The sequence below is a fragment of the Heterocephalus glaber genome, unplaced genomic scaffold (assembly GCF_053883595.1).
Source record: "Heterocephalus glaber isolate CG9 unplaced genomic scaffold, H.glaber_assembly_v1.0 deba00001481, whole genome shotgun sequence".
Taxonomy (NCBI): domain Eukaryota; kingdom Metazoa; phylum Chordata; class Mammalia; order Rodentia; family Bathyergidae; genus Heterocephalus; species Heterocephalus glaber.
The window spans coordinates 2306561-2321629 of NW_028258317.1; the positions used below are offsets into that span (position 1 = coordinate 2306561).

A 15069-nucleotide genomic window follows, 5' to 3' on the forward strand; every position below is an offset into this window, starting at 1 on the left:
CAAAGGCTTCTAAACTACATAGTGAGGTATAGTCATAGCAACAACCCTACTCCTAGTACCAGTTTTCTGAATTAGTCCCGCTTTTCTGTTGCTGGCCATATTACCTGATACCCACAACTTAAAGAAGTTTAATTTGGTTCATAGTTTCTGTGCATGGTCAGCTGGCTCCAAGTCAGAAACATGGGACAGAAGGGTGAGGCAAAGCAAAGTTGCTTAGTTCATGGTAGCAAGGAAGCAGAAGAGGGGAACAGTGCCAGAGCAGAAGGGTTGAGGGACCAGACATAGACCCCAAAGCAGCACCTGTGTGACCACCCAGACACACCTGGGAGTATGCTCCAGCAATGCCCAGGGGCTCTCCCAAAGCCAATCAAGTTGAAAATCCACCCCTAATTGCCACAGCTTTAATGCCCTTGATTCTTGGAACCTTAATTCAGCACCCTGGAGCCAGACTAAATTAAAAACATGGTTCCTCCTGAGCAAGTGACATTTCTCACCTTTGGCTGTCCTGACTGTGCAGTGAAATGGTAACAGTACCTACTTCAGAGGGTTGATGAAGACTGAGACAGTACACGTAAAGGGCTTACATGGCCAACAGATACTGCTGCAGTTCTCTTATCGTCATTGATTGGACTCAGTTCACAGCTCTTGCCTTTAGGAAGCTCTTTGGGGCTTCCTTATTTAATTGTGTTAGCTCACTCCTAGCTTCGTGTCACTCACAGACTTGGTCAAAATTTCTTCTTATCATTTAACTTGCTGATAGAAAAGTGTAAAGTTCTCAGGAGGCAGGAGCAACTCCTCCTGAATGCCGTTAATCCTGACAGCTCTATTCTTGTCTCCTGTTTCTCTATCTCCTCTACCCAGTTACCATGAGAGACTGAGGCTCAGCTGAAATTACTGTGCAACAGCTCTGACACCACCTGATCTCTTTGTTTTGAAATCTCATTTTTATCTATTTTAGTTTTATTTTTTTAATTTTGTTTTTATAAGAAATGAAGTTCACATGGACCCTTTTTGAATTTAGGGAGGCCCCACTAGCTCACAGCACTGTCCTGCCTAGTTTTCTAAGTGGCTGCAGCCATCTGGATCTGTGATGTGGAGGATAAGAAGATACCCTAAAGCCATGCTGAGTTCAAATCCTCTCTCTTCTACTTCTACCTGTGTGGCTTATGAACTGTATAAAATGGAATAGAAAATACCACCTGTCTTGTGGAGTTGTGGGAAGATTGAGTGAGTTCATGTAGGTAGCCTCTGGGAAGAATACTTGGCATGTAATAAATATACAAATGTTAGCTAGCAGTAACAGCAGTAATTTCAGTTCCACCTTAATGACCATTTCTAGAATTGAACTGCATTTGTTCTGCAGTCTTACTATTTTTCTTTAAATTAACTTACCTTTTTTTGATGTAATAAATTTCCTTTGAAACATTTCTTAAACGGAAGTTGGTATCCTTTGCCATAAATAGAAGGTATGTGTAAAAATATAAAGACTACCAAACAAAACAATATTACTAAATTCTATATACTCGTCTTCCATACTCAACTTGAACCCTGCACTTTCCTATTCTCTGTCTTTATCATAAAAATACAAGTAAAGTACTAGGGAAGTAATGTTACAGTGGTGCTAGACCTAAACTGAGCTCTCTCCATGGCACAATCTGAAATACTACATGAAACAAAAATCACTTTCCCACCATGCAGTTCTGCGTCTCCTAATGTGCTGCCAGCATCCCACGCTTGGCATCCCACACTGCTACTTTGGATAGTAGACAGTGGGCCTTTGGCCATGTCATTTCATGTTCTACCTACCTTCTTTTGGTCCCTTATTCTGTTACTTTGGTTACTGATGCTCCAGATTTCCTAGGGAGCAAATTATGGAGGTGCCACCCTGCTCTCTCATGAGGTCTTTTAGTTCGTAATGGGACTCCTTAGAGCCAACACCTGAATGTTCAGGCAGCTCCATGCTGTCACTGGCTGCTTATCTGTGTTGAGCTTCTCTTTCCCATTTCCAGCTGGACAGTCATTCTTCTGAGAGAAAAGGGGGCTCCCCGCAGGAACAGTTTGGTGACAGATGATCCACCCTGGACAACCGCCCCTTCCTCCCTTTGCCCCACTTGTTCCTGCTCAGGAGAAAAGACCCAATCTGCTCCACCTGCTCTTCCAGGTCCTGCCCCTCCCCCGCCACGCTTTGTCATTGCTTTCTTTTGTTGGTGTCCGCCCTGAGCTCATTGGAGGTCCCCATATGACCTGGCACTTTTTTGTTCCTTGTCCTTTCTCCCTCATTGAACCCATGTGTGGCTTCATCAGTATCCTGTAGGAGAGACTCCCATCTCCCATCTCCTATCTCGAATCTCCCATCTCCCATGAGGCTTCCCATCCCCTTTCCCTTTAGCAGCTCTGGCCCTGGGGGCTTGCTCTCTTGGTTATCGGCTGTTAGAGACTGATCTTCTAAACTCCAGATGCGTGTTTCCGTGTTTCCCGTTCCTATTACAAACTGCCGGCCGACCAGACCCCTCGGTCCCTGTCTCCTCCTCATCATATTCCCTACTTCTTCCGGAGCATGTTGCTCCAGGCACCCCCTCTCCTTTTCTGAGAGATGAAATTTCCAGCTCATCCTGTTTGTTTTCTCCTATGTTGTCCCTTTGGTAGAGGGGTCTCCTGACGGATGTGTGTTACACAGAGGTGTACCCTCTGTTTTGCTGAGGAAAGCACCCCCAAAGCATTGCATCATCGGGTAGTCAGACGCTCACTGCAGGGCTGCCTGACTTCTCCCTTTCTTCAGTTCCATCCAAAATGGCTTTTACTCTGCTTTCCCTTGAAGCCAGGGCTCTCTTCCTAGAGATGTCATTCCTCAGTTGGGAAGTTATTCTTCCTCACCTTCCATCCGATGTTTCTTTTGGAGGGGAATTACTTTTTACATTTATGTAAAATCTATGAATAGTATAGATAATTTTCCTTCCCAGTCTGCCAGTCATTTGAGGCTCAGGCTCTGTGTCAGAGGAGGCATTTGAATTCTGGAAACATCACTTTTAACTATATAACCTTGGACCAGACTCTTAAGCCTCAATTTCAGTATCACTAGAAAAGAGAAAGTAATGCTCATATCTTGGACCCTTTTGAAGATAACAGTGCACTACCCTGGGCCTGCCCAGGTGTTGTGTAGGGTGGTGATCTCCCCCATCCCATTGTCCTCATCTCAGTGGGTCAGAGACAAATGGGTTCACCACTCAGAGTAACAGTAAGGGGCCCCAGATGGTCATGAGAATATGGAAAATGGTGAGAAGAGATTGGGAGCAGCACAGAGCTCTGCCAACTCTTTTTTTTTTTTCTTAAATTGTTTTATTGGTACATTTTAGGTATACAGTATCATTGGGTGCTTGTACCTGTACATGATGTATCTTGGTTCTTATTTTTTCCCCATTACCTGTGCACCCTTCACCCCCTCGCTCTGTCAACTCTTGCCGTCTGTTAATTATGGTGTCTTTGGTAAAGTGTGCTCAGGGTCATAAGGCTCCTCTGCCGGGAGCTTATTTCTGGGTGGTCCAGCAAATGGAGCAGGACACTGAGTCCTTCACCTCCTGACCCCAGTCCTCTCTTTACTTCTTGATAGGACACATCTACCCAAGTGTCCTCACATAACAATGTGCCCAAAGTCACCAGCCCCACCTGTACACACACACATGCACTTGCACATACACAAGCATACACAGATCCCCATCAGACGCCCAGACCCACCATCCTGGCAGGTCGTACATGTCTGTTCAATCACCCAAGCCAAGAATTAGGAATGGGCCTTGGCTTCTCCCTTCTCTTTTCTCCCCATATCCACTTACTGTGCTCTACCAACACTGAGCATCTTCTGCAACTCCCACACCATCCTCTCCTTGATCCCCATAGTCCCTACCTGCTCCCAGAGGCTTTGTACTTCTCCCAGGGATAGCTACAGCCTCCCCAGTGACCGGATGGCCCAGAATCTTCCCCAGTGTGGTCCATCCATGGATACAGCTTTGAGAGAGACCTTGCCAGAGGTCAGCCTGCTCTCGCATTTTGCCCATAAACCCTGGGCAGGCTCCTTGCCTCACCCACCTGAGAAGCACCCTAGGCCTTCAACCTAAACCTCCCAGCCCCTCTGTCCAGGATGTCTTCTCTACCTCCTCCACGATCCACCTCTATCTGTGCCTTTTCTCTTCTTTAAAGTCACACTTACCCACTCCCAAATTTGAGTGCCTTGAGGAGATACCATACCAAGTCTAGCTCACTGCTGCACACCCAAGCTTATTTGTTGACTGAGTGAGAAGAAAGCCAATTTTTCACCATGAAGCCTTCTTAGTTGGGTCAGTGACCATCCCATCAAAACCACATCCAGTCCATATTCCTGAGGTAATGCTCTTCCCCCACCGAGAACCCAGCCTTCAGCATATTCCCTCTGTTCACATAAGCATACTCTTTCCAAAGCGACTTTGATGGTCAGCTTTCCCTTCTTGAACTCTCTTTGCAAAGCCACTGGAGAGCCTGCAACTAGAAGGAGAGCAAAAATCTCCCCCCTCAGCCTGTGAATCCCCAGAGACACAACATTCTGAGCTCTTCTGGCAGCATCTGCTATGGTTGCGTGTTGGGCCCATTGCTCACCAGCTGCACTGACCACTGACCATTGTCCTCTCCTCCCTGCACAGCCAGGCCTTATGCACGGTACCTGTTTCATCCTCACTGCCTGCAGAGCTGTGGGGTTTTTTTCCATTTCATGTCCACCTGGCTGCGTGTACAGCTGCACAGTGTAGCTCTGGCTCTGGCCCCATTCCTGTACTTATGACCTGACACAGGTCAGTGTAGTCTCCGAGCCTCAGTTTTCTCACATGCACAACGAAGCACGTACCTCAGGGAGTTGTTTCAGGCCCAAGATAAAACAGTGTACATGACAGGGTCCCTCCAGTGCCTAGTATATAATATTTCTAAAATACTGGGCTTTAGTAATTCCACTCCAGCCCCACACCAGCAGCAGTTCAGTTTCCACATGCACCCACTTGTGCTCATTACACAATTGGTTAGTAGACCTCATTAACCAGGATTGAAACTCAGTACCTTCACAAACATCTTGTTCTTCTATTACCCACCCCCATGCTTTCAGATCCAAAGACCTAAAATCTAAATCTGATCAGAGGTCAAGAAGGAGTCCAGTTCCTGTCAAATTCACTGCAGAATAAAGACACTCTGAGAGTGCGAGTGTTTGTAGTTCTGCCTTGTGCTAGTTGATCACTTCAGGCACATCTTCCCGGGTGATCCAGCGGGTGAGAGCCTGCAGGAAGTTTTTGCTTCCTGTGCAGGTGAGGAGAGACAGACAGATGGATACAAAGCCTGTGTTTGTAGATTCTGCCTCCAGCCCTACAGACAGCAGCCCCTTCGCATCGAAGGGAAGTCAGGAAGTGGCTCCTAACCAAGATACTGACATTCTCTGTTTCCAAGAAAATTCTCAACTCCAACTTCCCAGCAGCATACTTTATCTTCAGATATTCACTGTGATACTTGAAAATAAGGCTAGAAAAGCTGTTTCCAGACAAATTCCATGTGTCTGTTGGTTATACCACCTTTCCACTATAAACAAGTATAATTTTTACTTAAGATTGTCTAACTTTAGGCTTGGGGAATTTTTAAGTCAGGCTTGGAAGCACATGCCTGCAGTCTCAGCTGAGTCAGGAGGATCGCTTGACTCTGGGAGTTCAAGGCTAGCCTGGGTGACATAAAGACACCTCCCTGCTTTAAAAAATTTTAGTCAGAATTTGACTGGTGAAAGAACTGTGATGGGATGGGCAGCTTAGCCTTGCATTTGGCTTAGAAGGCAGAGGCAGGAGCTGCAGTGGTCTATGAAAGAAACTGCAGGGCTTGGGAGGGGGTAGAACACCAGGAGGGTGGTGGCATCAGTCACTCTGTGGGAAAGCCACGGCCACACCGGGAGACACTGGTGTGCTGCAGGATGAGCGCTGGACTGTGTCACAGCAGCTTGTGGCCTTGGAAAAATCACTCCCCTGTGTTCCTCGTCTGCTCTACAGGAAGTCTCCACTCCAAGGAGAATTTTCTATGAAAGCATTTGAGGGCCTGGGAGATGCTGGGGTATTCATTTCAGCTTAGGAATTTCCTGATTGGAGTTTTGGGGAATCTCTGCCTATCCTTATTCAGGTTGATGTAGAGCCAATGATAACAGCAGTATTGATGGCCACCACTGACCTGGCCACCATGGGGAGCTCAGCACTGCACACCCTCTCCAGCCTCTGTCGCTGTCCGTGAGGCACGAGTGGCAGGTGTGGTCTCCATCTTCCTAGGAAAAATAGAGGTTGACTTGATTGAAGTCATTTGTCTGACAAGTGAAGTCCTGCCTGACACCGAAATGTATACTCAACTGCTGTGCCTGGGAGGCTAGGGGAAGTGAGCAGGGTGAGATAGGCGGGCTATTGGGACCAGCGTGGGGGGGACTGGGTTGTCCTGAGAGGGTAGTGGAGTGGGTGGAGTTGTTCACAAGCCCAGGCCTCCTGTGTCTGAGGCCTCTGCTGCTCTTCTGTCAAATGAATCCTGGAGGGCCAGGGATTTAGCTCAGTGGTGCCAATGCCTGCCCCGTAAGCGCAAGGTCCTGAGTTCGATTCTCAATACCAAAAAAAAGAATCCTGGAGAGGAAGAGGAGGGAGTCTCTTGTCCTCCTCCTGCAGACTGCAGCCCAGGGCTGGTTGGCCCCTGGCAGGCTGAAGAGGAAGGAGGTTCCTCTTTGCCCCAACCCGGAATAAGTCCACAGCACATGGGCCTTACCTGCATTCTCTCCTCCTGTCAGCTCTCACAGTCTCTCCTCCTGTCAGCTCTCATGGGGTGCACATGGCCGGATGCCTGACTGGTCTGCCCGTCCATGGTTAACTGCTCCAGTGCACCCCTCTGGAGGAGGCTCACATGCTCCATGGTTTCTTACAGACCAAATGTCACCAGTACTGGCCCGATCCGCCTGAGGTTATGGACCACGGCATCTTTCACATCCGGTGTCAGTCAGAGGACTGCACCATCGCCTATGTGTCCCGAGAAATGCTGGTCACAAACACTGAGGTAAGCAGTGACCTGAGGGCGGACAGTGGAGGAACAGGTAGAAAACCAGCAGCCACTGTGGTTCCAGGTGGGGCCACCCTTCCAAGTTTGCTCTGTTTGCGCCTGATGAGGGTACCAGTAAATGTACAGGACTGCCTGTCAGAGAGCCAGGCTGCCGAGCATGGCAATACCATTCACCATGGGGTCGGGTATTGGTTGAGGGATGATAGATAACAAAATAGGTACATCCATAGTCCATGCAATAAACAGTATTAAGCCCTACAAAGGGGGGGGACATTTTGACACGTGCTACAACATGGAGGAACCTTGGGGACATTATGCTAAGTGAAATGGCCAGTCACAAAAGGACAAATACTTCAAGATCTGTTTATGTGAAGTACCTAAAATATCAAATTCATACAGCCAGAACGGAAAATGGCAGTTGCCAGGGCCTCAAGGAGGAGGGAGAGCAGGGAGTTACAGTGTGATGAGTGCAGAGTTTGGGTGACAAAGTTCTGGAAATGGAGATGAGCACAGCGCTGTGAATACACATGATGCCCCTGAAATTTACATCTTAAAATGGTTAAATGGTAAACGTGATGTTGCATGTATCTCACCATGGTCAGTCAATATGAAAGAGCCAGCATTTGTGGCCCAAGTGGCAAGTACCATAGGAGCACAGGGAAGAAATCACTGTGGGTACCAGAGGTCAGGAATGCTGTCCTTCTAGAGGTGGCCTGAGCTGTGGGAAGGAAAGAGGGGGATAACAGGCCACAGCACAGTTAGGCACAGTGGGGAGAAAGCATACTGGGGAAAGAGCCACCTGGCTGATGGTGTAGGGGCCAGGCCCACTGCCTAGATTGACTCACCCAAATCATTGCATCTTCCACAGACTGGGGAAGAACATACAGTGACACATCTGCAGTACGTGGCGTGGCCTGACCATGGCGTGCCTGATGACTCCTCGGACTTCCTAGAATTTGTGAACTATGTGAGATCCCTGCGGGTGGATGGGGAGCCAGTCTTAGTTCACTGCAGGTATATACTATGACTTGTTTCATTTTGCTTTGTCTTTAATACATAGACCCCTTGGGAATGGCCTGGAGATAATTAGTAGACACCAACCCACCCTAAATCCCACACAATCGTGCTTCTACAGAGCTCCGTTTTATTTTATTTTCTTAACAATTTTGGGTTGGGAATTTAGTTCGGTGGTTCCAGCGCCTGCCTCGCAAGCGCAAGGTCCCGAGTTCAATCCCTGGTACCAAAAAAAAAAGAATTAACAGTTTCAAAAGATTTGGAATTTTCTGAAATAAACATTTGAGTGTAGCCCAGAGCTGAAGAGGAATGTCTTGCCCACATCTTTCCCCTCTCTTGACTTGCACACCAGATGTGAATAAGAAAAGGAGGAGAGTTTGTGTTTAATGGTGGCTGGATTTCTCTCCACTGATCCTTGAGCCCCCCCAGCCTCAGGATCAGTGAGAATAGGCTTTTTCTGCCAGGCTGAGACCAACCCGAGTGTGTGTGCTTTGTATTCTTTTCTGTTTCGTTTTGTCTTGTTTTGTTTTTGTGGTGCTGGGGATTGAACCCAGGGCCTCCACACTGAGCTACGCTTCTCCTTTTTTTTTTAAGTTTGAGATAGGTTCTCCCTAAGTTACCCAGGCTGAGCTCAAACCTGCAGTCCTCCTGCCTTAGCCTCCCGGGGTTCTGGGATTACAGGCACGCACCACCGCACCTGACTGTGCTTTGTATTCTTGAAGACCAAGGCTCCCTCTCAGTAAACATGGGCCCTGGTTAGAGGTTCAGCTGGACGGTACAGAATTGCTGCTTGGGCAGATCACAAGACTCCGCTTCTCTCCCCTTTCCAGTGCTGGAATAGGTCGAACTGGTGTGTTGGTCACTATGGAAACAGCCATGTGTTTAATTGAGAGAAAGCTGCCAGTTTGTCCATTGGATATCATCCGGAAAATGCGAGACCAGCGCGCCATGATGGTACAGACATCAGTGAGTAGAAGTCCAATAATTAAAATAGTAGCAGTGGTCAGCACTTCCTGAGCTCTTGCACTGAGCCAGGCTTGTGGGAAGACTTTATGGGTCAAGAGACTGAGGCTCAGAGGACTGAGTCCCTTGTGCAAGGTCCCAGAGCTTTTCAGGGGATCCATGACTCCAGAGTCCATACCCATCTGACTCCTGAGGTTTGCTGCCCTTGGCATCTGCCACCTCTGTGGCTTATCCTGCACCCTCCCCACCAGAGAACCCCTCTGCTGATTGTGCATTGTTGAGCCAGTGGCCCATCATTTGTCCGTCGGAGAAAAGCAGGGTCACGAGACTTTCACCCCAGTGCTTCCCTCCTCCTCCTCTGGGCTCTCCCCCACCTGCTTTGTGCCTGACACTGCAAGTATCCTCAAGGGGACATCTCTGGGGTTTTCCCCAGAATTTCAAGCGCTTCAATGTGGGGCAGAAAGAGTATGATTCAGGCTCTTCCATGTATTGAGTGACTTTTGGATAGTCTCTTAACCTGTCTCCAAGCCTTGGTTTCCCCATCTGCAAAGTGGAGACTATCCCACATTCATTCTTTTCATTCCTTCACCAGATAATTGTGCAAGTAGAAGAGACCCAAGTGTGTATCTAGTAGGAGAACTGCATTAGTTTGTTACAAATCTCAGCAGCAGTGGGGGAAATTGAGGAACGTCTGAGAACACACTGCAAGCATCTAAAGCAGGCTTTGGAAAGTTGAGGAAGGTTTTCTGGAGGCATGACCTCCAGGGCACAATTCCTAGAGGTGGTGAGAAGGAGTTAGCAAAGAAGGGAACAGGAACTCAGGGTTCCAGCCAGCTCTGCATCCTCACAGGCTTGTGTACAAAGTTTATAAGATCTCCCTACTAGACTAAGCATCCTTGTAGTTTTATATTAGTTCATAACCAGAACAAGACAAAAAAAAATATAAGAACGTTCTCTTCCCTGTTTTATGGTATGAAGACTTTATTCCTGGTTAGAAAGAAAGAGTCCATCACCTTGGCAGATTTTTCCCAGACGGAGAAATTTCATCTAAATGCTCTTGTTTTTCCTTTGTTCACATCTGTAAAATATGTTTCTTGGGTGTAAATAATATAGTCAGCCCTCCTTATCTGTGGGTTCCACACCCAAGGACTCAACTAATCACAGATTTTTAAAAATACAGTAATGCCTTGGTTCATGAACAATTCACTTTACAAACAAAAGCACTTAGCACAAAAAAATATTTTTTTAAAGCATTTGGCAAAATTTTGCTCCCATTTGCAAACTCCACATTGAGTGACAAAGACCCCGGCCATCTTCCCCACACAAACAAAGACAGTCGTCTTCCCAAAAATCGTAACACAAATGAAGTTCTTAAACCGAGGTACCAGTGTATTAGAAAAACTCATGCCTGTACAGAACGTGTTCAAACTGTTTCCACATCATTATTCCTTAAACAGTATTACAGCTATTTACATCATATTGGTATTATGAGTGTCTGGGAATGATTTCAAACACACAAGAGGATGTGTAAAAGATATGAGCATCTGTGGATTTGGTTTTCTGCAGGTGGTCCTTGAGCCAGTTGCCCCTGGCTCCTGAGAAATGACTGTGTAAATAACTGTGTCCTGCAGAGCATCTTTCAGTGGCTCCCTTGTTAAGACAGGACCCAGACTTCTTGCCCCTCTGCGAGGTGCCCCACAGCCAGATCCCGGCCCATTTCTTCACCCATACACGCAGGCCCGGGTGTTCCAGGACAGGACCGTGGGACCCTCCCTGCCTGCTCTTCTCAGAATGCACCATCCTCGTCAAGGCTTCCATACTTCTCCTTACATGAGGAGCCATACTGCAGGAGACCTTTGCTCCTTCCCCATCTTCCCCAGACAGCCACTCTCCCCCATCCCATTTCCATGACCATCTGTCCATGCCCATCTGGGGCAGCCCACCCTGAGTAGGAGTTAGGAGGCCACAGACAGGTTCATAGGTGTGTGGCCTCTACTCTTCCCTGGCACAGGGCCTAGAGGTGGCACTCGGGAAATGCCTAGAAGTAATGGGAAGACTCGTGTACACATGTGACAGTGTTCCTGGAGCCCCGGACTTGACAGCTGTCTCTCCTTTTCCAGAGCCAGTACAAGTTTGTGTGTGAAGCAATTCTTCGTGTGTATGAAGAAGGCTTAGTCCAGATGCTGGATCCCAGTTAGGACAACTGTGAAGCATTCATTCCTTGTCCCCACGGGCACCCTTCTGAAGAGAGGGGGACATGCCTTCCTTTGGAGGCCGCAGGAGGAACCAGGAGCTGTGGGAAGGGAATGAGCATATTTGAACCCAGGCACTTTAAGTTTCTATAGAAAAAGTATCATGTACATAGGGACTGGTGTAGATACGCATGCAACTATGGCTTCCTTTAAGCCCAGAGAAAGCAGCACAAGGGGATCTTATGTGGGACCTGTCCCACTGCCTTCCTCCCTACACGTCATGGTCTCGTCGGCTGCCCTTGGGCACCTGGGAGGGACTCCTCCAGTGCTTCGTACCTCCCAGTAGCCAGGTGGTGTGGCTGTGTAAGTTGCTCAGGTATTGTATTGTGTGTGGGATGCTGAGAGCTGAGCGTCCCGTGCTCTCAAGCAGAGCAGAGCAGCTCAGTCACCCACCACCACTATACCAACACAGGGCACCAGGAATCCGGCTGAAGGATGAGCAGTGCCTCCGCTGCCCACCCCTTCTCCCATGTCACTTCCCTGCCCCTGTTCCTGACACTGCATCTAGAGCAGCCCACTCCCCAGCACTGCCTCTCCATTCACACCCTGCCGACCCCGAAAACAATGTTGGCCCAGGCAACCTCCAGCCGGGACTGTCCACATGATCCCCCATCTTAGCTTCAGAAGCAGGTGTGTCCTTGCCTCCGCTTGCCTCTTACTGTACACTCAGACTCCAGGACCAGATCCCTGACTACTGAATCTACTACATGGATTGCTGCTACTTCACTTCATGCTGTCACACTCAAAGTGGGAGGATTTTCCTGAGTGGGAAGGGATGATAGCATTCAGAATCTTTGGCCCTTCTGAAAAAAGGCCTGCTAGTAAGTGACCATGGGAAACCCTGCTTTTCAAGGGTTCCCTGTGTGTGTGCGTATGTGTGTGTGTGCCCCCTCCATGGGTGAGTGTTTCTCAGGATTCCTAACTTGATTCAAATTACTGTTGAGTTTATATAAAGAAAGAGTCTCTGTACAGAAGAACAAATGTGTGTATTCACCCTCAGTTACAATGGTCTCCATTTCATTTCAGAGGAGAGGATCAAACTGTCTGAATAGAAACACAATTCGAAGTTAATTTATTCTAAGTACCCAGGATTGCGATTGTCCTAAAGAATTCTGCCTTTGTGAATACTGTGTTAAATTTTTTAAAAATTTGTGACAGGATTGTAGCAAAGTATTATTTAAGGAAAATAAATTACATAAACATTTTAATGTGGTATTTTTAAATAGCAGTTTTTGTGTATCCAGAAAAGGAATCTAAGCCAGTTTGTTATTTATAGAATGCTTTCATATTATAGCCCACATAGATGAAGCCATTTTAATATTAGGAAACTCTGGACCAACTGAATCATTTCCTGGTTACAAGAGGGATATGGACTTCCAGACAGGGCTAGGTTTCTAAAGGTTCTTTATCTACGGACCCAGCATACTTACTTGCGCACTTCCTATCTTTTCCCTGTGTATATTTTACTGCTAAATGGCCTAGGTAGAAGGAGGCAGTGCCCAGTGTGGAACCCTATGCTGTGTGGCAAGAAAATAATGGAAAAGTCTAGAGCTGGGGCCTGGGAGATTGGGTTCCTGCTCCTACTCAGCACTAACTAGCTCTCATTGAAGGCACCTAGGAGCTATGCCTCCACTGCCTCAATTTCCCCTATCTATAAAATAAGACAAACAATACCTAGTGTTCAGGATGAACATGAAGACTGAGTAAGATCATGCTATGAATGTGGATTTTCATCAGCTGGAGTGTACTGACACTGCTATTGGATGAGTTATTTGGAAAAGCTAAATTCTCAGTGATTAGCCCCAAAACACATCAAACCAAAGTGGAATCTGGTAGGGTTTTATGAGAGAAAAATGTTCTTCTAGAGGGGCAGAGCAGAAGTGCGAAGACTGTCATATCAGCACCTTTGTTCAGTCTGGACCCAGGGAAAAAATGCTCTCAGCACAGCACCAAAAAGGAGGAAGAGGAGAAAGTATTTAAATTCAAATGCCATCAGGATATTTAGCAAATTTAGCCACTGAATAAAAATGTACACCACCCCATGTGTAAAAGCTTGAGTAGTCTAAATGTGTTTGAAGATGGTGTTTTATTATTTTTAAACAAATTGTTTAATGTGGCTGCAAAAATGCTGTCATTATGGTTACATAAATTTCTAAATGGCTTGCCTAAGAGTCAGCTAGCCTTTTCTGCTACTGTGCAGACCAACAATTCAGACCCTGCAGATGTTGCCAGGAACAAAATCTATGAAATCCTGGGAAGAACAAAACAAGAAAATTATCTAAAGGAGCAAAACATACAAGTAAATACTGTATATATTACCAGTAAAAATCCATAACCACCTTATGAATGTCTGCAATTATTCTTAAGCCCTTTTTTCATCCAAAGTGAAGAACCATATCAGAATCTGGGTAAATATTTTACCTGGGAAATTTGGCTGGATGTGACTGGAGAAGACATTTACATTCTACATTCTGGTGCTTTTGGAAGATTACTAATTAGACACACTGATGTGCAGACTTAATCAGGATGAAAAGGCCCTACTGGTGTCACTCTCTAGAACCTGCACTTCCTGTTTCGACTTTGAAAAGAAAAAGATTGAGCTCAATTTGGTTGGGCTGAGGAGATGGGGCAGTTGAATCCCAGGCTGGTACCTGTCTTTAGTTTCCTGCCACAGTAATTCATATTTAAATATACTTTGAGATTAGCGTAGATGCTGTTGCTGCTCTCTTGCTGGTTGGCCTGTTTTCGTCCGTCAAAGATTATTATTTAGGACAGCAAGAAGCCTCTTCATCCACCAGAGGCAGCATCAACAGGGAAGAAGCAGGATCTGGACTTAGCAAGATATATTGCTCTAGGTTTCCTTTTATGTAAAAGAGGATGATTAGGCTGGAGGAGGTAAGCTCAGAATCTGCCATTCTGGGGGTCTGATACACCGGAGAAGCAAAATTAACCCTTCGTCACATCTGCACAGCTGCCAGAGAGAGATGTATCATGTTTCTATGACTTTCCCCTGCAAGGTTGTCCCTCAGACCTTGGCACTGTTGAATGGCAGAACAAGGATTGCCACCCTCTGATTTTTTTCCTGTCATCCAGGCTGAGAGTGGTGTCAGTAAAGGTGGCAATGCCTCTGTGACCTCAGCCTGGGAAACCAAACCCATCAGATGCCAGGCTGAGCCCACCATCTTAAGAGCTCATGCACTGTTTGGAGCAACCAAAGGATTGTGTTAAGCCATGTTGTTTTGAAAAGTATCTTATTTGATCAGCAATATTTTTCTCTGTAAATTTGGAATGTTTTTCATTCTGAGCTGTTCTGTCGGTGACTACTGAAAAACAATATAAAAACAAGCTATGCAACACTATTATTGTCTGTTGACATTATTCCTATGAATGTCAGATTTTTATAAATGTTTCCTTATTTTGTTTGTTTTTGTTGTTGTTAGTTTTCCTGAGCATCACCTCATTTGGAGGAGAGTGTTCTACCCATCTCACTTTCCCTCTTAGGAGCACAGCCTTCCACACATGCCTCTGCCTTTCCCCTGGATGGCAAATTCTAGATCAGAATTTGGTTCCACTGTCATGACAGCCATAGCTTACACTAAGTACAAGTGTACCCTCCATTGTGCAGGTTGCCAAGGTGGCTCCATGGTCAGCAGGGCCCCAGGCTCTGTCCAACTCTGCCACCCAGAGTACACCTTCTGCCTCGAGGTCCAAGGTGGCTGCGAGCCGTGGTCACATGCCAGTCGGCAGAATGGAGGAACGGGGA

General features: G+C 46.8%; 1 protein-coding gene across 8 annotated transcripts in view; it reads left to right on the plus strand.

The window, feature by feature from the left end:
- The window catches only part of Ptpn3 (protein tyrosine phosphatase non-receptor type 3), a 158254-nt gene extending 143589 nt beyond the window's left edge, over positions 1–14665 (plus strand). For all 8 annotated transcript variants that reach the window (XM_087183587.1, XM_087183585.1, XM_087183586.1 and 5 more), the window contains 4 exons: positions 6946–7074; positions 7946–8091; positions 8922–9057; positions 11175–14665. In XM_087183587.1, the coding sequence (XP_087039713.1) occupies positions 6946–7074; positions 7946–8091; positions 8922–9057; positions 11175–11252 (489 nt within the window). In that variant the 3' untranslated portion in view covers positions 11253–14665. The remainder of the gene's footprint in view (positions 1–6945; positions 7075–7945; positions 8092–8921; positions 9058–11174) is intronic.
- The last annotated feature ends 404 nt before the right edge of the window (positions 14666–15069 follow it).